Source organism: Hemiscyllium ocellatum, chromosome 26 (assembly GCF_020745735.1).
Source record: "Hemiscyllium ocellatum isolate sHemOce1 chromosome 26, sHemOce1.pat.X.cur, whole genome shotgun sequence".
Taxonomy (NCBI): Eukaryota; Metazoa; Chordata; class Chondrichthyes; order Orectolobiformes; family Hemiscylliidae; genus Hemiscyllium; species Hemiscyllium ocellatum.
The window spans coordinates 30423658-30445386 of record NC_083426.1 but is presented as its reverse complement, the minus strand read 5'-3'; the positions used below and the strand labels follow the sequence as shown (position 1 = coordinate 30445386).

Genomic DNA, 21729 nt, shown 5'->3' with positions numbered 1-21729 from the left:
CTCTGCTCTTAAACTGTGTGCCTTGGTTCATAAAGGTAAGTATCCCATAATTATCATTAACCACTTTAATTATCTACCCAACTTCCTTAAGGGATCAATGGACAAACACACAATGGCTCCACTGAACCATGATGCTCCCCAACATCCTACCATTCAACATGTATTTTCTTAGCTTGTTTGCCCAAGTGCATTACCTTGTATTTATTGGGATTGAAGTCCATTTACTACTGGCAGCCCATCCGACCAGACTATTTTATATCGTCCTGTATTGGGGTTTCAACAAATGGACTCAAGAACAGAACAGTTTCACAATTTGGAGACTGCCTGTAATGACATTTCAAGATGACTTTGTGTCTGTTGTAACCCAAGCCTTTTTTGCATCTTGCCTAATTCTGCATCAGCCCCTGGACCCTTTGATGAATGTGAAATTTATTAAGTTTTAAATTGCCTTAATCATTGTAAAAACTTCCTTCAAATCATCTATTAGAACTACTTCCAGTTTAGATTTTGAGTTTATTCTGTTGACTGTGTGAAATGCTAGAATTAAGTTCCTATTTTTTACCAAAAAAATTGAATAACTATACCAGAATGTTGTAAGCTGTATTAGTTAGTGAACTTGCTGGAGGTGCATGCAGTTTTTTTTCGTAATCAAATGGACATCACATTTAACAGCACATTGTCCTAGAATTTTCATCGTGATACATTTTAATGCGGGCCTTTGTGTATGGTTGTCCGACAGAGGTGAAGAGCTGTTCCTGAGCAATATTATCATTTGTTTAGTCATAGACAAAAACTGCTGCAAGTGTAGCAGACTGGTCAGTGGAAAAAATGAGCATGTCTGGGACTGCCTTTCAGAACAGAAAAAAAAATGAAGATAAGTTGTTTTAATAAGGCAAAAACAAAAGGAAATAAACAACATGAAAGAAATGGCAGTTGAAAGACTGTTCGAACCACTTAGGAAATCACAGCTAAAAGTATGTGTACAAATTGTTACTCATGTCAAGTTGATAAAATTGAATAAATTGAAAGCCAGAATGCACATCACACAAAAGTTGAAGATGTAGGTGCTGGATTAGAATCCGATATAGTTTCCATATCTGACGTACGTCATCACTGTGTGTCAGATCAGGTCTGCCAGTCTCAAAAGGAAAGAAAAGCAAGCAACCTCCCTTTAGTGGTGTGTTCTAATTTAAAATAACTCCCCCAAACATGAGCACCTAAAGTCCCTAGGTACCAAAAACTACCTCAACTTCCGTTGCAAAGAAACTCAGAATATAAAGAAATAGTTTGAAGTCCATGTTTATAAAAGACTGCAGCATACTTGCAAAATGGAAGTTCACTCTGAAAGCACAGTGGGCAAGGCATTTTAAAATGATGAATCCCAGAAACCTCAGATTCGTAGATGCAGTTAGCATTGAGACATTCTGCAAAATGAATGCCTGATCATCACTATTTGCCCTCCCAACCGCCACAGGTCAAAATCAGGCAACACCAGGTTATAATCCAACAGGTTTATTTGGAAGTACAAGCTTTCAGAATGCTGCTCCTTCATCAGGTAACTAGTGGGGCAAGATCATAGGAATTTATTGTAAAAACTAAAGGTGTCATACAACTCAACACACTGGCATCTCCACATCATAACCTCCGAAGATACTGTATTGTTAGCAGACGGTGTAGTAAAATCAAATTAATGGCAAAAACTTTCTGTCTCTCAGAGTATCTTTGGAACTCTGAGAATAAGAGGTCATCAGGCAAGTGATTTATTTACTAAGTTGCACAGTATGGTGCGATGCTGAAAGATAGCTGGAATAAAATTGGTAAAAAAAAGTTTGTTGCAATGGTAATAATCCACTGAGTTGAGGTTGGTGGAAAGATAGAATTTAATCACGAAGGTGTTTAGTTTATTTGTATGTATGGTTGAAGTTACCTGTTAGCATCTCATTTGACTTAAGAGGTCTCATAATCTGAGCCATTTTTCATATTCAAATGAGAATTTTTGGCACAAATTCTTGCTGTTATTGCATTTTTTTAAATATGTAAACTTGATGGTTGGTGTTTCTAACATCATTATGCAGGATTTAGAGAGATATTTAACATGGCACTGTAGGAACATAAAATTATGCAAGTTGTTTTTGGAAATTGGTCAGTGAATTATTTCCTGCTATTGAGGTAAATGGCTTTGACATAATATGGTGCACTTTATATTGACTTTAAGTGTTTTTTGTTTTGTGCAAATGGTGAATGGTTTATCATTTGCTATCAATCAACTTTTGTGTTAACTGTATGAAAGCATAATGGGTATTTTTGTCCCTCAAAACAGCCGGTGAATGCACGAGCTGGTGTTGAAAGCAATTGATGGATAGTGTTAATGCACCAAAGTAATGTTCATATTTCCCAGCAGTATCTATTTGTGAATGAACTGGATGATTTAATATTATTGTCCATGAAGTTTTGGAAATGCTGGTTCCCAAAGTGCAGATCTCATGCAGCCAGTGGCAAATCAAAAATAAATTTGCTGGACTTGCAAAATGCAGCCATGTGGAAGAGAGACGGTTTTAAAAAAAAATCTGGTATTCCTGGCAGCTGGGTTTCACAAACCTGATAGGTTTACATTTCGGCTGCAACTGGCCACTTGATACCTACACTTTAGGAAGGGTAATGCTAATCCTCATGGCACCAGTTAATATATTTCTCTTGCTTTGAGAGAGACCCAAGCGAGTACAGTACACAGACTTGATACCTTCAAGTTCATTAAATCTGTTTGTTTGGGGTACCCAGTGTCCTGATTTAGTTAATCTGTTAGTCTTATGATGGAATTTCAGTTAGCTATGCAAGAGCTGTAGCAAGCATTCCAGTTGCTGCAATAAGTAAAAACTAAGTTAATCTGCGTAAGTAGTTTCACATCAAAATAAGTGCAACATAGCTAAGTATTTTATTTTTCATTTAAGTAACTTTAAATTGATCATCACGTAAGACATTTCTTTCTTTCAAAAAGCCAATTATTTAGAGATTGCGCCCTACACTGAGTTAATTGTAGTTGGGAGAAAGAAAAAAACGAAGTTGAAAACATTTAGTTTGAACACTTGTTTCTGCAGAAGTAACTTTGATCTTGGAAACCACCTTTAAAAAATTGTGAATGTATAAAAAGAATTTGAAAATTGGAACTGTGAAAGAAAAGGAAAATGGAGAGATTTAAAATAAAATACATGTCCATGCAACCAGAGCCAGTCTGAAAATTATAAATCATATAAATGTAGTGTTAGAATTTTGTTTTTTGTTGACAACCAGTAAATAAAGTTTGCATTTTGCATGGTGACCTTTTCAAGCAAAATATTATATCATGAGTGAAGTTTATTGCATAATTAAAGTTGGATAAATGGTGTAACTGCAAGTTAAATTTCAACGGAAGCAAAACGGTTACAACTATTGCAATACTTTTCTCAATGTGGCCATTTACTTTCCTGTGAAAAATGTACCTTATTTGATGGTATGTGCCAGAGCATACCAAATAGCACTTTAGCAGTTACGATAACAGTTGTATTAGAAACACCTCTGATGTTAGTATAATTATCTCTATGAATATTGTTGTTATCTCATTTCATCTCCCACACGAGGCAATTGGTTTAATCCCTTCTAACTTGAAGTTGATTCTTGATAGGATGTGTTTTACATGAACAGGCAAAGCTAGATTCCCTTAACACTAATCTTTTGTGAGGCTAGTCAGTCATCACCCTCCATAATTTGTTGCTGAGTCTGATTCTGTATGGAATCAGCACTCTTGAATGATACCTTCCACTGGAAGATGCTACATTAGTGTCTAGGAATAGGAACTCAGCTGGATTATTTTGTTCCTTGCCCAGGCTACCTATAATGCTATGTTTTCTGTACCTTGAATGAACGCAGGAAACGTGACACAAACTGGAACATTGTTATATTTCTGTTTGATATTGTTCAGCATAGCATATTAAACTCTTGAGCCATTATAGGAGCCCTTACTGTTGATGGCTTTGTAGTCAGTTGCAAAATAAAAGGTAATTTGTTCAGTTTTTATTTTGCTCTGCAGAAGTTTGGGATTTGGATGAATGCTTTAATTGGACATGTTAACAGCAAATATTAGCATGCTTTCGACATGTTGAGTTTCCTGTTTTGTTAACATGATGAAATATATCATCTTTATCTGCAATGTGTGGCACTGTTCAACTCTGTTACATTTTAGTTGTCATTTGTGTACCTACCCCAGTATATAGTATTCTTTAATTAGTACAAACACAGTTTACTTTGGTATCAAATTCGAGGCTTCCAACCATTTTTTTCCAGACTCTACTGCCTTCATTCTCTATCTATTCTGGGAACTGCAAGCAGTGTTTTAAGCAGTAGCCACATGGGAGAGGATTATGTATTTAAATGCTGATGTGTTATGGAGTGCTGTACACATGAGATGTCAGTTTTGAATAACAAGTTTTTTTTAAATTTGCTGATCTCAACTAGTTTCAGCACACTTAAAACTATGATTCAAGATCAGAATGGAGGCTGAATGAATTTACTGTAAGCCATTAGAAACTAATTAGTGTGTCTATTTATCTATCTCTCTCTCTCACTCTCTTCTCTACCTTCCTGTCTCCCCCAATCTCTCTGCCTGTTTTTCTCCCATGATGTAACGGTAAAGTTGCCATGTTCTCAGAAGAACATAGGGCTGCTTATATAACTATTCTAGTTTTGAAATTGTTCACTGTAATTGAAATAACTTAATTTTGATTAGGTTAAGTTAGTTGGTTGTTTTCATAGAATCCCTACAGTGTGGAAGCAGGCCGTCATTTTGGTTCATGACAATCTTGAAATATTTGCGGTTGTGTATTGATATGGTGTCCCAAAGCTGATCCATAAAACATGGTATTATTTATTCCTCCTTGTTGTCAGTAGGGAATGTAGGTGTCATATATGACAGTCTTATGCAATTGGTGCTCCTCACTAATGGAAATAACTTGTTCCTCCTCTGTCATGAGACATTGGTTTTAAACTGTTATTGTTGTGAGCTAGTTAGACAAACTTTTGACATAAATGTAAGATTGGCACTTTCAAATCCAATAAAGCATGCAGGACAAATCAGAGATTGGACAAAATGTAGAACCCACAAGCACATGGAGTAATTAAAAAGCGTAGTGTCCCTAAATTTCCTTGAGACGAGACTGTTTGTTTGTTTGTTTGTTTGTTTTGACCCTGCTAACTGATTAAATCAGTGCTGGTGCATTTTAATTCCCCTCTGTTTATTTTTCCCTCAAACTTTCAAGTCTTCCGAATGTTTGTTCATTTTCAGATTTTGAATGACCAAACAAATATTTTTCCTCATCATAAGACCATAAGATATAAAAGCCCATTGATTCTTCTCCATCATTTGACCATGGCTGATATATTTCTCGACAGCATTCTCCCGTCTTCCTGTGACTCCTCACTAATCAAGACCCTAGCTATCACTGTCTTAAAGAAGTTCAATGATTTGGCACTGAGTTCCACAGACTTAGCACCCTCTGGCTACTTTCTCCGTTCAGTTGAAAAGGGTCATCCCTTCACTCTGAAGCTGTACCTTCCAGTCCTACTCTCTCCTCCTAGTGGGAGCATGCTCCAAGCCCCTCAGTATTCTCTAAATTTCAGTAAGATCCCACTTCATTCTTCAAAACTCCGTTGACTACAGATCCAGAGTCCTCAGCTGCTCCTCATATGACAAGTCCTTCATTTCTGAGATCAGTCCTGTGATCTGGACCCTCTCAGGACCCTCTCAAATGCCAGCACAGCCAGATACAGGTCCTAAAACAGCTTTTAATTTTCCACAAATGCAGTCTGATCAGAGCCTTATGCAGCCTCAGTAGTGCATCTCTGTTTTTGTATTCATCTCAAAATGAATGCTAATGTTGCATTGCCTTCCTAACTGCCAACTGAACTTGCATGTTAACCTCAAGAGAATCCTGAACTAGGACTCATAGACTCTGATTTCTGAAGACTTATTCCATTTTGAAAATAGTCTGCCTTTTATTTTTCCCACAGAAGTGCGTAACCTCACACTTTCCCACGTGGTATTCCATCTCTCAGTAGTTTTCCCAATCTCCTCGTCTGTCCAAGTCCTTCTGCAGACTGCCTGCTGCCTCAACACTACTTTTCCCTCCACTTATCTTTGTATCATTTGCAAACTTGGCAATAATACCTTCAGTTCCTTTGTCCAGATGTTAAGGAGTAACATAATTTGTTGTGGTCCCACAGTGACCCCTATGCAAGTCCAGTAGTCACCAGCTGCCATCCTGAAAAAGACCCCTTTTATCCTCACTCTGTCTGTCAGCAAATCCTCCATCCACACCACTAACACCAGAGCAGCTTCCTGTCTGGAAATCCAAATAGACCTTCTGGAAATCCAAATAGATCATGACGGCTGGCTCTACTTCATCTAACTTGCTTATTTACCTCCTCCAAAGAATTGTCACAGATAGTGCTGTCCCAATCTTATTTTACCATACACTTCAAATGACTTCATAATTTCATCCTGCATAATGGACTCTCAAATCTTATCATTGACTATACTCAACCAATTTCATCATCCAGCCACCAATATCCACTGTAAACCAAACCACTCCCACATTATCTTGACTATTTCACATTGTTTCCTGTAAAGAATATATTCCATTCTCCCAGTTCCTCTGCCTCCAAGCATCTGTTCTGATGATGCATCCTTTGACAAGCAGCCTCTGAAATGTCCACCTCTTTTCTCAACCTTGGATTTCACAGCACCAAAGTTGATGATGCCCTCAGCTGGGTCTGACCCATCTCCCACACTTCAACTCTCATCCCCTCCCTTTCCTCCCACAGTAGCAGTTGGGTCCTTCCTGTCTTCACCTAACATCCCACCAGCATCCACATCCAGGGAATCATTAGCTGCTATTTCTGCCACCTCCAGCAAAATGCCACCATCAGACGGCCAATCCTGTCCATGCCCTTGTCGGCCTTCTGCAAGGACCCTCTGGGACGCCGTGGTACAGTCCTCTTTCGTTTCCAAGACCACTTCTCTTCCACCCCTCCATCCACCACCCCCTATCCCACCCCACCGGGCTGCAGAAAGTGTAACAAGTGACTGTTCACTTCCTCCCTCCTCACCATCCCACAGCCTTTGACACATCCTCCAGGTGAAGCAGTGCTTTACCTGCGCCTCACTCAATCTAGTTAACTGCATTTGCTGCTCACAATGTGGTCTCCGTTGACGAAACTAAGTGTAGACTGGGGGACCACTTCGCAGAACACCTCTTTAAATTACTGACAACACAGTCTTTTGAAAAGAATATTGCTCAGTACTGGGGTGAGGGTTAGATGATTAGGATTAGCTTGGGTACCAATATTTTCATTTATGCACTGAAAGCATCAAGTAAGGGGTAGGAAGATTTTGTTTTCCCCAACAAAAAAGATAATTAAGATATTGTATGCAATGATTTCTTCAATAATCTTTACTGGCAATCACAGCATTTAAAGGCTAAGAGTAGAAAAATAGGGTTTGAGCAGACATTAGAACTTGTGAAAGGAAAATGACAGGTGTAATGACCAAATTTTTTTTAACTGAAACATTCATAATTAATAACAATATCTGGACCTACAAGAAAGGTATCCCCATGTTGCTCAGATACTGGTATTAAAAATTGTAACATTGCTGTGAATACAAAACTGTATGGCACCAAAGAATGAAAACCTGTCAATCCCAAATAGTAGGGAGCAATGACACTAAACTCATTTCCTGATTTGAATTTTTATATCCCTCTTTCTTTCTACATTCTAGAGTTAAAATTCCTTGTTTTAAAAGGTAATCGTTTGAGTAGTTTGTTCCAGGTTAGACTAAATGTAAATGGTATTGCCTTTCTTTATTTGAACTCTACCTGCAACACGTTTGTCCTGTTTTTGTGTTCTTCGTGAGGACATGTTTGATTCATTTTAAGTTATATTGACGATGGTAGAAAGTCAGAGTAGTTTTATTCTTAAGTCAAATACTTGTTTTTGCTTTAGGTTCTGTTGGTCAGCAGCAGTCGGTATCCAGACAGATGGATCGTTCCAGGTGGTGGAATGGAGCCTGATGAAGAACCAAGTGTGGCTGCTGTCCGAGAAGTCTGTGAAGAAGTATGTACAGAGCAACTATTTGTTGTGTTCTGAAACTTCGCTTAGCTAATTCTTGAAAATATTTAATTGTTATTCAGACCTCTGCTAATTAAGTAATTTATACTAGTTAGCTGATTTGTTCTTTCAGTGCAGATCTGCTTAATTGAAATGACTTTTGTGCAAATTTATCTAAAGTATAGTAATTTTTCCAGTTATTTTGAGATGTATTTGTTAACAAACATTTTATTTCTTAATTACAGCTGCATTTCACTTACTACTCCTAATGACGTCCTGGGGAATGTTGCTAAACAAAGAGACCCTGGAGTACAGATTCATAGTTCCTTGAAAGTGGAGTCACAGGTGGATAGTATAGTGAAGAAGGTGTTTGGTATGCTTTCCTTTATTGGTCAAAGCATCAACTATAGGAGTTGGGAGATCATGTTGCAGACGTTGGTTAGGCCATTTTTGGAATATTGCATGCAGTTCTGGTCTTCCTTCTATAGGAAGAATGTTGTGAAACTTGAAAGGGTTCAGAAAAGATTTACAAGGATGTTGCCAGGGTCGGAGGATTTGAGCTAGGGAGAGGCTGAATAGGCTGGGGCTGTTTTCCTAGGAGCGTCAGAGGCTGAGGGGTGACTTTTAAAGAGGTTTACAAAATTGAGAGGCCTGATGGGTAAATAGATAAGGTGTTTTCCCTGGGGTGGGGGAGTCTAGAATTTGAGGGCATAGATTTATAGTGAAAGAGGAAAAATTTAAAAGGTTCCTAAGGGGCAACTTTTTCATGTAGAGGGTGGTGCACGCATGGAATGAGATGCCAGAGGAAGTGATGGAGGCTGGTACAATTACAACATTGAAAAGGCATTTAAAAGGGTGTATGAATAGGAAGGGCTCAGTGTGATCTGGGCCAATTGCTGACAAATGGGACTAGATTAGTTAGGGTGTCTGATTGGCATGGACAACTTGGACCGAAGGGTCTGTTTCCATGCTATACATCTCTGTGACCCCAGTCTAAAGAATTGCAAGAATAGTTATCCTTTAAATTGACTTCAGCATGTAATTCTCCTAACTTTGAATGTCAAGGACACTCCTGATGGCTAATATCCCTTTACTAAAGCCCCAATTGCTCCTGTAAATCTTTTTGTACTTGTCACATTTTCTTTTCTAATTTTGTGTTCATCACAATGTCACTTATGTTTTTAAACATACGCTGTAGACCATGGCACTCAAATTTAATTCAAAGTTGCAAAAGTCATTTGGAAAATGTCCTGATGGTGCATCGGGTTTTTACTACTGAAATACGTTGCTATGCACTACACTAACTGAATTATCTATTGAGATCAACTGAGTTAGACTGTGCACACTGTGTTTACTGTCTCAGGCAAGGAGTTAACATTTCTCTCCCAGAACATCTTGCACGGTTTCCATGCTTGATATTGAAAATGATAGCGAATCATTGCAACAAGATTTCTTTTCAGTTGGTTCAAGCAGAATGTTTTGCATGCTTTTCAAAATACTTACATTCTAGTTCGATATAGATATTGTCACAGACTTCTATAGGATTTCCACTTCACTTGTTTTATTCTGTCTGGTGCATGCTATTTTCTATTCTTCCTCTTACTGAATAGGGTTACACTGATATTAGATTATACAGCTACAAATATCTAAAGTAACCCTTTGTGTCTACATGACTTGCTGAAAAGCACGCTGGTGAAATCAGTATCACTTAACTTATTGGACTTGATACCTCTTTTCAGGCTCGAAATAAACCATGTCTAGTGTAACTCCACTGGCTACTACCTCACTTGTCTACAAAGTTCCATGCAAATTTGGATAAATGGCTCTGCATGGCAAGTTTATTTATCAGGAAAATGAAGAATTAGAAGTCGTTACTTCGAGGCAAAAGATACTTTCTAGAAACTAGCAAGGGCATAATATTACAGGTGCTTGCCTTGAAGTAACGATCAATCTGGGCTATCTATAAAACTTTGAATTGGATTTCCCAAATCTCGTGTCCCCTTTGTTCTGGTTAAGCTAATTTTTAAATTTAAGATCAAATTTGCTGACAAACCTTTCAGCCAAAGTTTACATTTTACGTCCTTTTTAAGGATTTGTGGTTCTACATTCGTGGTATTTAAGGTTAGGCAGCATCTCAGGAATAGAGAATTCGACGTTTCGAGCATAAGCCCTTCATCTGATGAAGGGCTTATGCTCGAAACGTCGAATTCTCTATTCCTGAGATGCTGCCTAACCTGCTGTGCTTTGACCAGCAACACATTTGCAGCTGTGATCTCCAGCATCTGCAGACCTCATTTTTTATTCGTGGTATTTAACCTGATATAAATTTCAAATGATCACTATTGTACATTATCTGTTTAACTTTTTTTCAATGTTGAAGAAAAATATTTCCCTATATTTATTTGTTCATGGCGTGGAAGTTTTTTTTGGTTAGAATACTTAAAAAATCTGTCAAACTAGCATACTCCCATTTGAAATTTTATATTGACATTCAGGAATTTTACAAACTTAGTTTATGTTTTTGTTTCTTCCTTAATGCTTAACATCTGAGTGTGACCTGAAGTTAGTTAGAATTTTCATTTTATCTAGGAAAATCCTGAGCAGATGCTTTATAGGAAATATCCTTCAAGTTCACAGTCATCTGTGACACAACGAACATGATGTCACCATGGTGACAGATAAACGTTTGCATTTGTTGTCATTCATTGCAGTCATTACTGATCACAATGTTCATGGTGAAAAGACTTAACTTGAAAAATAAAAGAATGACGTAATCTGGTTTGGACAAGACTTACGGTCCTCATATAGTTGTCAACCTCAGAAGCTACCAACGGGATTAGTAAAGATCTTCAACCTTGAAAGATTCTTTTGTTTCTCTTTGTATGACTGTTTTCCCGTGACTTCTTTTTCTACATGAAATCTTGTAAATGTCCGCAGGCAATTCATTTCAGAATCCATTGCCGGTCCCCTGTACCAAAAAAGAGAAAATGATTTCAAAAATGACTATTCATTGGAGTCACTTTGTTCATGATGACTTTGAAGAAAATCAAAGCGCAGGTATGATGCTTGAGGACCTTGCCTGACTAAATCAAAATTGCTATTAGTGCGAACAAGGATCCAACTTGCTTTGAACCAGTGTTGGAGGAGCTGTGATTGGACGATGCAATAGGCCAACTCGTCAGAAAAAGAAAGCTCCCATAAGATCTAAAGTGTCTTGTCAACATCTAATTGCTTACAAGCAAAGCCTTAGCAGTAACCAAGGCACTGAGGATCTACATTCAACGCTGGGTGATTGCTCTTCAGCATGGTAACAACTTCACTAAATGCAACATGCCTTTTGTACAGCAGAGATGGGATCATCAGTTCAGCATTCAAAGGGTCAATGATGTTTAGCTGTTCATGCCCACCTCTTTATCACCTAGCTAATGGAATCTTCAGGAGCTGGATTTGTAGGTACTCCACCATATTCTTATTTCCAAAGTTAAACCCTTTCTCTGTACTCTCTTAGAACAGATCTGTGGAAGAGAAAATATCAACATTGGAAATTACATTACATACACTTTTAACCACCTTTTTATTTGGACAGAATTAACTGTTAAATGTGATTCAATTCTCTCTGAATTATGACATCTAGTGGCTCGTTATATAGGGATAAACTGGCTGCCGTGTGAGTGCAGTTCTTAATTTGTCATTACTCATTGTGTTATAATCTGGGTTTTCTGTTGAATTTTGCTTTAGTTATTTTGGGAGATAAATGGGTGAAAATATCGCATTGACAGCGCAAGTTTCACATCATGTCATCCATTTAAATTCAAGCATAGTATTGTAATATTAAACTAACGAAAACATGATTTTCAGACATTCACCCCGCACGATTACACTGAGTTAATTGCCAATTTTGTCATCACACTGACTAACATGAACTTTTATGAACTATTGGGGAAAAAAAAACTTTTCTTTCAGTATTAAATCAATGCCTTTGTTAGAAATGGAAAACCATTTCAACCAGCATATAGCAGTAAGTGGAGAACTTTATATAGTTAAAAATCGCACAACACCAGGTTATAGTCCAACAGGTTTAATTGGAAGCACAGTAGCTTTGAGTGCCGCTCCTTTATCAAGTGGTTGTCCACCTGATGAAGGAGCGGTGCTCCAAAAGCTAGTGTGCTTCCAATTAAACCTGTTGGACTATAACCTGGTGTTGTGATTTTTAAATTTGTACACCCCAGTCCAACACCGGCAATCGTAACTTTATATAGTGTTGCTCACTGTACTTAAGGATGAATATAAATGTATTTGGAAGAGTCCAGAGAAGATTTAATAGACTAGTACAGAACTTGGAATGAGCGGATTACCTTATGAGAAAAGCATAGATTGGCTAGGCCTGGAATTTAGAAGACTGAGTTGACTTAATTGAAACATGGGATGTCTAAAGAACATTTCCGCTTGTCGGAGAATCTATACAGGAATCAAAAGTTAAAAATAAAGTAATCAACTTAAGACAGATTAAGGGGGAAAACACATCTGAGAATTGAGTCTTTAGAATTCCCTTCCTCAAAATGCAATGGCTGCAGACTCTTTAAATATATTTAAGGCAGTGATAGATTCTTGATTACTAAGAGAGTGAAAGGTTATTGGGGTATTCAGGAAATAGGATTGAGATTAAAATTGGACCAGCCATGATCTTATTGAATAGCAGAACAAACTTGAAGGGCTGAATGGCCTTCTCTTTCTTATTTCTTTGTTCATTTGGTTTGATGTGGAAACAGTCCTGACAACTGATTAGTTGATAGTGTTTCTAAACCTTGAGTTAGAAACTGATTTTTATACGTTAATTAACAGCTACTTGTCTACCTTAGATAGGAGAATCTTGAGAGGTTTCCAATTTATTAAAAGGTTTGAACTTCTTATCCAGCTTGTCTCTTTGGTTCTTCCTAAATATGGACATAAAATCTCATTCAGTATGTCTATCCCATGTATCCATTCATCCCTTTTTCTGCACCCATCAATCTAGCCTATTCCTAAGTGTTGAAATGGTTTAACTTTGCTAGCTGTATTGATTCAATCCACAGTTCTGAAACTCGAAAAAAAACTTTCATTTATTATCTGTCCTTATTTCTTACAATTATTCTCATTTTCCTCTTGATTCTAGTTTTTTGAGTTACTGGAAATCTCTCTTTATCTACAGGGGCGCTCAGCTCCAGACATAATTACAACTTTGGTTTAAGCATGGACAAAAAAGCTGAATTCCAGAGGTAAGATGAGAGTGATTGCCTTTGATGTCAAAGCAGCATTTGACTGAATGTGGTGTTAAGGAACCCTATTAAAATTGAAGTAAATGGGAATTAGAGGGAAACTGCTCCACTGGTTGGACTTACATCTAGTGGAAAGGAATATGATTGTGATGTTGGGCCAATCATCACAGCTCTAGGACATATCTAAAAATGTTTTGGATGTCCTAGACCCAATCATCTTCAACTGCTTTGTCAATGAGCTCCCTCCAACATTACTTCAGAACCGGAGATGTTTGCACAATGGTCAGCACCATTCACAATTTGTCAGATGGTGAATTTGTGCTCATATGCAGTAAAACCTGGGCAACATTCAGTCTTGCGTTGATAAGTTGCAAGTGAGATTTGTGTCACCCGATAACCATCTCCATTTTGCTTGAAGATTGCAACACTAACACTGGAGATACTTGACACCATTCAAGAGTAAGTAGCCCACTTGGTCAACGCTGCCTTAAACATTTATTTTCTCCCTTATTGATGCACAGTGGCACCAAATAGTACCATCTTCAAAGTACAGTCCTGAAATTCACCAAGCTCCTTCAACAATATCTTCCATCCATTACTTCCACCTTACAGAAGTACAAGGGCTGCATACACATGGGAACACCGCCATGGACAAGTTCCCTCCAAGCCATACACCATTCTTACTTGGGACTACATCTTCATTGTGGCTGGGCCTAAATTTTGGAACTCTATTCCTGAACAGCACCTTTTTTGATTCTACACCCCCGGACAGTAGCAATTCGAGAAGCCAGCTCACCACCACTTTCTTGAGTACAGTTAGAGATGGGCAACAAAAGATGACCTTGATGGCGACACTCTCATCGCAAGAACAAATACTTAAAAATCTCTGCTCCATTACTTTTCATGCCTTTATCGAATCTCTTCTAATTAAAATGATCTAATTTTTCAAGCTTTTATTCATATCCATTTTCCTGGTATTATCTGGCATGGGAGTAAATTCTCTATTGTATTCTTTTAGATCTAAAATGTCTTCTGTCCCATAATCTACCTTGATATCTGTATCCATCTAGCATGATGAGCATCCCTGAATTTTATCTCTTGCAATTTCAGTAACTGCACTTGAGTTCAAAAGGTCCTGAAGCTCTGGATTTCCCTCTTTGAATCCATCCTCCTCATTTCCTCTTTCCTCATTTCAAAATGGTCCTTAAGACATACTTCTACCCAGTTATGTGGCTTGGTGACAGGTTTTGTTTGCTATCATTCTGTTTTTGTTATGTGAAGTGCACTAGAAGCTGTTGTTATCAGTCAAGCATCTTCCTATGATACAAATTCTAAAATTGCATAAGCTGCTTTTATCTGTTGTCTTCAGGTTTTGAATAGATTTACAACTGATGGACATTGTATACCATGACACTAATTATTCCACTAAATCTAATGGATGTGTTCTATTATCTGGTCCCTTGCATAATAACTAAAATATTCACTTTCACAATGCATTTAAAACCTTATTTAATCAAAAACTAAATCTACCTAATTCAGCCCAGGATTTTGCTTTCAGTTTTTCCTTTTAAAGGGAAATGTATTGTAAATTCTAATGGACTTGTTAGCTTCAGCATCCTTAAGTTGTTGGTTGTTACTTTCCAAGTCCACGCTTATCTTTGCAACAGTGCCAAGTTAGAACTTAAATGTTTGTCCCTGCCTCCCCACAGAAATGTGCATATCGGGAATTCAGCGTGTCCAAAATGACTCCTCGCAATTTTTAAATGTGCACCACAGAAAGCATACTGTCTGGATGCATCATAGCCTGGTGTGGCAACTGCTTTGCGCAAGACCACAAGAGATAAGAGCATTCTGAACGCAGCCCAGTCCATCCCGAAAATCAGCCTTCCTTTGACCCCATTTACACTTCCTACTACCTTGGGAAAGCAGCCGACATAATCAAAGACTCCTACCATCCTGGTAATGTACTCTTCCACCCTCTTAAATTGGGCAGAAGATACAAGGGTTTGAAAAAATGGATCAACAGGTTGAAGAGGTTTTAACGAGGCGACCTTATTAAAACATACAAGATCCTTCAAGGAGTTGGTTTTGAAAGCATTTCACATTACAGGAGAGGAAGTGCTGGAGTTCTTAGAAAACATAAAGGTGGATAAATCTCCAGGATCTGATCAAGTGTATCCAAATTTTGTTCCCTTAGCAGAAATATTTGTATCATCTATAACCACTGGGTGAGATGTCAGAGGATTGGAGGGTGGTTAATTTAGTTTTATTTAAGATGGGCTGTTGGAGAAGTCTGGGAACTATAAACCTGAGAGTCTAATATGGTGATGGGTAAGTTGTAGGTCATTCTGAAAGACGGGATTTACTTTCATTTGGAGGTGTAAGGAATGATTAGGGATAGTGAGCATGTTTTTGTGCAAGGGAAATTGTGTCTCAAATTAAGTGAATTTTTTGAGGTAGTAACCACTAAGATTGAGAGCAGAGCAGTAAAAGTTGTTCTAGTAAAGCCATTTAAGGTTCTTCATGGTAAACTAATTAATTAGTAAAGTTAGATCACATGGGATTCAGGGTAAGTTTGCCAATTGCTTACAAAATTGGCTTTTTGGTAGGAAACAGAGGGTGATAGTGGAGGGTTGCTATTAGGAGTGGATGCCTGTGGTCAGCAGTATTCCACAGGGATCAGTACTGGGTCCGCTTTTGTTTCATTCATATAAATGATTTGGATGAGAACATAGGAAACATGGTCCATAAGTTTGGACATGACACCAAAATTGATATCATAGTGGACAGTAAAGAATATTATCTAATATTACCAAGAGATATTATCGATTGGGTCAGTGGTCTGAGGAGTGACAGATGGAGTTTAATTTGGATAAATGTGCGAGGTCTTGCAATTTGGTAAAAACAAAGGCAAGACTTTTCAGTTAATGGTAAGGTACTGGATGGTGTGGAACAGAAAGACCTAGGGGTTCAGATACATAATTCTTTGAAATTTGTATCACAGGCTAATTAAGGTGTTTAGCACACTTGCCTTCATTGCTCAGACCTTTGAGTAAACGAGTTGGGCATTATGTTGACGTTGTACAGGACCATGGTGAGGCTTCTTCTGGAGTACTGTGACCAATTCTGACCACCCTATTATTGGAAGGATATTATTAAACTGGAGACAGTCCTGAAAAGATTGTTATCTATTCAGTAGTAAGATTTTTTAAAAAATCATTTGCAGGATGTGGGTGCTTCTGGCTGGGCTGGTATTTAATGCCTGTTCCTAGTTGCTGTAGAGAAGATGGTGGTGAGCTGCCTTGTGAAACTGGCGCAGTCTGTTTACCAATTAGAATGGTTAACTGAAGTGGTCATTTAATTTTATTTTATTAAAGCCATTCCACTATCTAATTTTCTTAATATGGCATTGTATAGGATTACCTCAGGCTGAAAATTGGGAAAGATGATGAGATGAATCAAACAGTGTTTGCAACTACTTCCAAAACTAAGACGAAAGAAAGGCAGAGATTAGGAATTCCATTTTTGAGTCTGGTCAAGGATGAGTTAGAGCAGGAGTTGATAGTAGGTCCAGATACATGTGATGACTTAACTGTGTCAAAAATGAAGGCAGGAAATTGGAGGAGTTCTGATAGCATGTTCATAAAATAGAATAATAAGACAATGGGAAGAGAAACATGAGCATATAGATGATTCCTTAATAAACAGTAAATGTTTGAAGATGTCTTTAATTTGTCGAGCATTTTCAACAGATTTTTCCTTTTGCAAACAGTTAAAATGTCAATTAGCAAAGTCCTTAGTTGTCTGAAAAAAAAACCTTTGAAAGAAGTGGTAGTAAGGCAGCAGATTGGAACTTCATAATTTGAGACCAGGAAACAGGAAAATCATAAATTTCAGGAAGTCTAGTGATGACAAAATTCAATATGATGGCTTTTCATTGAACTTTTAAAGATAAGCAGGTTTTCAATCTTCTCCAATTACTTCTTTTGAATAAATGTGTAATCTATCTGTTCCTGTTGGACTTCAGAAAATATATACTATTTTGGTGTGTTGGCAGAATCTGGGGTGTTAACATTGAAAGATTCAGCCCTGGATTTTTTAAAAAATGTCATTTTTGTAAATAACATAGAAAGAGACAAAAAACAGTTTTGGCCTTGTTTTAAACAGGACTCCAAGAAATCATCCTGGCATCTTGGTTGTGAGCACAAATGAAGAAAATCTCAGAATTCAATCACTTAGACATCACAACACTTATTTCCAATGCAATCAAACTGATGTTAGAACATAAAACTAGTTGAGGCCAGTGCAGATTATTCATGTGGTTCATTGATGTTAAAAGAATTTTGATTACAGTTTCTGTAGACAACAAGCATATTTTAAACTATTAAACTTTGCACGTATGGTTTCTTTTCTACCATTGTTTAACCCATTCACTAGTGTAAGTGAGAAAATTATTTGACATTGATCTATATGGGTTGACCTGGTACAATTTATCTTTAAGATCTCTGACATTTTCCATATATGATTTTAAAACAGACTAATAGAATAATGAACTTAAAAAACACTGCTAAATCAGTAGCTGTACAGACCTCTGAAGTTCCATTAGCCTTTTAGGGTCATAGAGCCTTTTAGAGTACAGCACGGAAACAGACCCTTTTAATCCAACTCGTCCATGCTGACCAGATATTGCCATTGTGTAAAAGTTTTTTGACTTCACCCACCCCATGCTAATTATCCGATTTTCATGAATTGAAGTTCTGTTGCGGACTGCCTGTGCACAATGGAACAGAGAGCTTCTATGTAAATACAATCCCTGGAGTGTCAGAGGCTGAGGGGTGACCATATAGAGGTTTATAAAATCATGAGGGGCATGGATAGGATAAATAGACAATGTCTTTTACCTGGGGTGGGGGAGTCCACAACTAGAGGGCATAGGTTTAGAATGAGAGGGGAAAGTTATAAAAGAGACCTAAGGGGAACTTTTTCACGCAGGGGGTGGTACGTGTATGGAATGCCAGAGGAAGTGGTGGAGGCTAGTACAATTGCAGCATTTAAAAGGCATCTGGATGGGTTTATGATTAGGCAAGGTTTGGAGGGACATGGGCTGTGTGCTGGAGGTGGGACTAGATTGGGTTGGGTTGGGGATATCTGGTCGGCACGGACGAGTTGGACTGAAGGGTCTGTTTCCGTGCTGTACTGTAAAAGGCTCTATGACTCTAAAAGGCTAATGGAATTTCAGAGGTCTGTAAAGTTACTGATTTATCAGTGTTTTTGTTAACATGTAAATAGTGTGCAGATGGAAGCAAAGAAAAACTCAAAAGGTTTAGATTGCACATGCATAAAATACATACAAAATTAACTTTTTACTGAATATCTGAGATCTGACAACTAGTTAGTACCTGACAACTAAGCCTGAATCGTTGTATATATTTTGCTGAATGCTTCAGTATCTGAGGAGTTGTAAGTACTGGAAAACATAGTGTAACTATCAATAACTGCTCCTGCTTCTGACTATGGTGGAAGGAAAGTAATTGAAGCAGTTAATGATGGTTGGTCCAAGGAGACTGACTTTAGAGGTGTGTCATAATATCTCTGAATAGATTGGTTAGAAAAAATCTACCCCATGACCCTCTTGCAGTGATATCCTGCAGCTGAGATGATTGATTTTCAAAAAAACACAATCACCTTCATTTGTGCTAGAGGAGGTTCATGAGAATGATCCCAGAAATGAAAGGCTTAACATTTGAGGAATGTTTGAGGATTCTGGGACGATACTCAATGGAGTTTAGAAGGATCGTGGGAATCTAACTCAAACTAACAGAATCCTGAAAGGCCTGGATGGAGTGGACATTGGGAAGATGTTTCCATTGACAGGAGAGTTGAGAACCTGAGGGCACAGCCTAAGAGTAAAGGGGAAGACCCTTTAGAATGGAGATAAGGAGAAACTTCTTCAGCCAAAGAGTGGTGAATCTGTGGAATTCATTGCCACAAAGGCTGTTGTAATCAGGTCTTTGAGTATATTTAAAACCGAGATAGATAAGATCTTGATTGCCAAGGAGACCATGATAGAATGGCAGAGCAGACTTGGTGGGCCAAATGGCCTAATTTCTGCTCCTATTTCTTATGGTGTAATAATATGATTTCCATGACCAAGGAGTTGTCCCGATTCCTATTGACTCCATTTTAGCTTGGGCACCTTGATGTGCACTGTTAAGTGCTGCCTTGATGTCAAGGCCAGTCACCCTCACTTCCCAGCTAGTGTACTGAATCAACTCAGGGAGGCATACAGCAAGTTTTATAGTCTGTATCTTCGGTACTGCTGCTCAAATGTTGAATGGGGTTTATGACATTTCTTGTGGTATGCAATACTTTCAGCCATTTTGTGATACCATGTAGAATCCATTGAATGGCTGAAGGCTAGCAGTTGTGATGCTGAGGCCTTCAGGAGAAGGTTGAGATGAAGTGTTATGGCTGAAAATCCTTCAACCTTAGCTTTTGCACTGTGCAGGGTCCCCCGTCATTGAAGGTGGTGATCTTTGTGCAGTCTTTTCCTTCAATGAGTTGTTTGTGTCCTGCACAATTTATGACTGGACATGACATGGCAGAACTTAGATCTGACCTGTTAGTTATGGGATTGCTCTTCTCTGTCTATTGCATGCAGGTAGGCCTGAGTTGTACTTCATCACGTTGTCACGTCATTTTTATGATGTCAGCAATAGGTAGTACTGCAAAACATAACAAAAGTCACACATCAGATTCTGTATTACGGTCAGTTAGTCTACACACACACATGATTTCCTTTACATTGTATTGTTGGAACAATTGAAATTAATTCATTTTTGAGAGAGAACCTTCTAGACAAAGGATTTCCTTAACAGATGATCTGATGGAAGTCTTCAAGTTATCAACAGTAAAAGATAAGATAGAGAAAAATGAACTCTTTCCGCCGGTTGGAGATTCTATAACCTGGGTACATAGTCTAAGATGAGGGTCATACCCTAAGCAGAGATGTTAAGAAGCACTTTTGCACAGAGGGTGGTAGAGGTTTGGAACTCTTCCACAAATGGCAATTATTACTGTATCACTTGTTAATTTTAGATCTGAAATAATATTTTGTAAAGATATTAAGGTATACGAATTAGGCCACAGATCAGCCATGAACTCATCGAATGGTGGGCCAGGCTCAAGTGGCTGAATGCCCTACTCCTCTTCCTATGTTTGTCTTAAGTAATTTGACTACCATTTACCTTTGAGTTGGGAGGAGGTATATTGAGGAATTGGTGCTTTCCTCAGTGGAAACAGTAATATTTCATTACATTTTAATTATGCTGCTGTAGCTAGTACTGCTCTGATTTTTTTTTAATCCTGTATGTATAAATGCTCTTTTAACATTTGCTAAACATTGCTAGCAAATTGAAATCAAAATTTATCCACGCTGTCCTTTGCTCTAATTAATTCTTTCTCCACAACTCAGGACAACGTTTCAGTCTTCCCTTTGTATAACATTCAGATTTTAAAGTTCTAATCTTGAAATCTTGGATTTCCAAGTTCAGAATAAATTTTAAATATCAGCCTGTATGTTAAAAATTGTACTCAGTTACTGCATGCCACCCAATGCCTGGTATCTGGTACTGCAGTAAAATATTTTAATGATCTATACGTAAGGGTCTGGATTTTCTGATAGCTGGATAATTTATTTTTCCAGCAGAGATGGTAATTGTGCATTTGGGTCCCTGTGGAATTATTATTGTCACATACTAAGATACATTAAATACTGTTTTGTGTACTATCCCAACAAGCTATACCTTAAGTACATCATGGTATAAGAAGTCTGTTCATATGTCTTTAATCGTGGGGAAGAAGCTCCTCTTGAATCTGTTGGGATAAGTTTTCAAACTTTTGTCTCTTCTGCCCAACATGAGGGTGGAAGAGGGTATAACTGGGGTGGTGGGGCCTTTGATTATGTTGGCTGCTTTCCTGAGGCAGCAGGAAGTATAGAGGGAGTCAATGGAAGGGAGGCTTATTTTCATGATGGACTAGGCTGGGTTCACAACTCTATAATTTCCTGCAGTCTTAGGCAGAGCAGTTGCCATACCAAGTTGTGATGCATCTAGATAGGATGCTTTCTATGGTGCATCTATAAAATTGCTAAGTGTCATTGTGGACATGCCAAATTTCCTTAGCCTTCTGAAGAAGTAGAGGCCTGGATGTGCATTCTTGACTGTAGCATCAATGTGGATGGACCAGGCCAGATTGGTTATATTTACTCCAAGGAACTTGAAGTTCTTGACCACCTCCATCTCAGCACCATTGATATTAGGTATGTCCTCCACTCTGC

General features: G+C 38.1%; 1 protein-coding gene across 1 annotated transcript in view; it reads left to right on the top strand.

The window, feature by feature from the left end:
* The window catches only part of LOC132828402 (diphosphoinositol polyphosphate phosphohydrolase 1), an 80250-nt gene that overhangs the window by 40060 nt on the left and 18461 nt on the right, over positions 1 to 21729 (top strand). The window contains exon 2 of the mRNA XM_060845470.1: positions 8032 to 8142. Coding sequence (XP_060701453.1) covers positions 8032 to 8142 — 111 coding nt within the window. The remainder of the gene's footprint in view (positions 1 to 8031; positions 8143 to 21729) is intronic.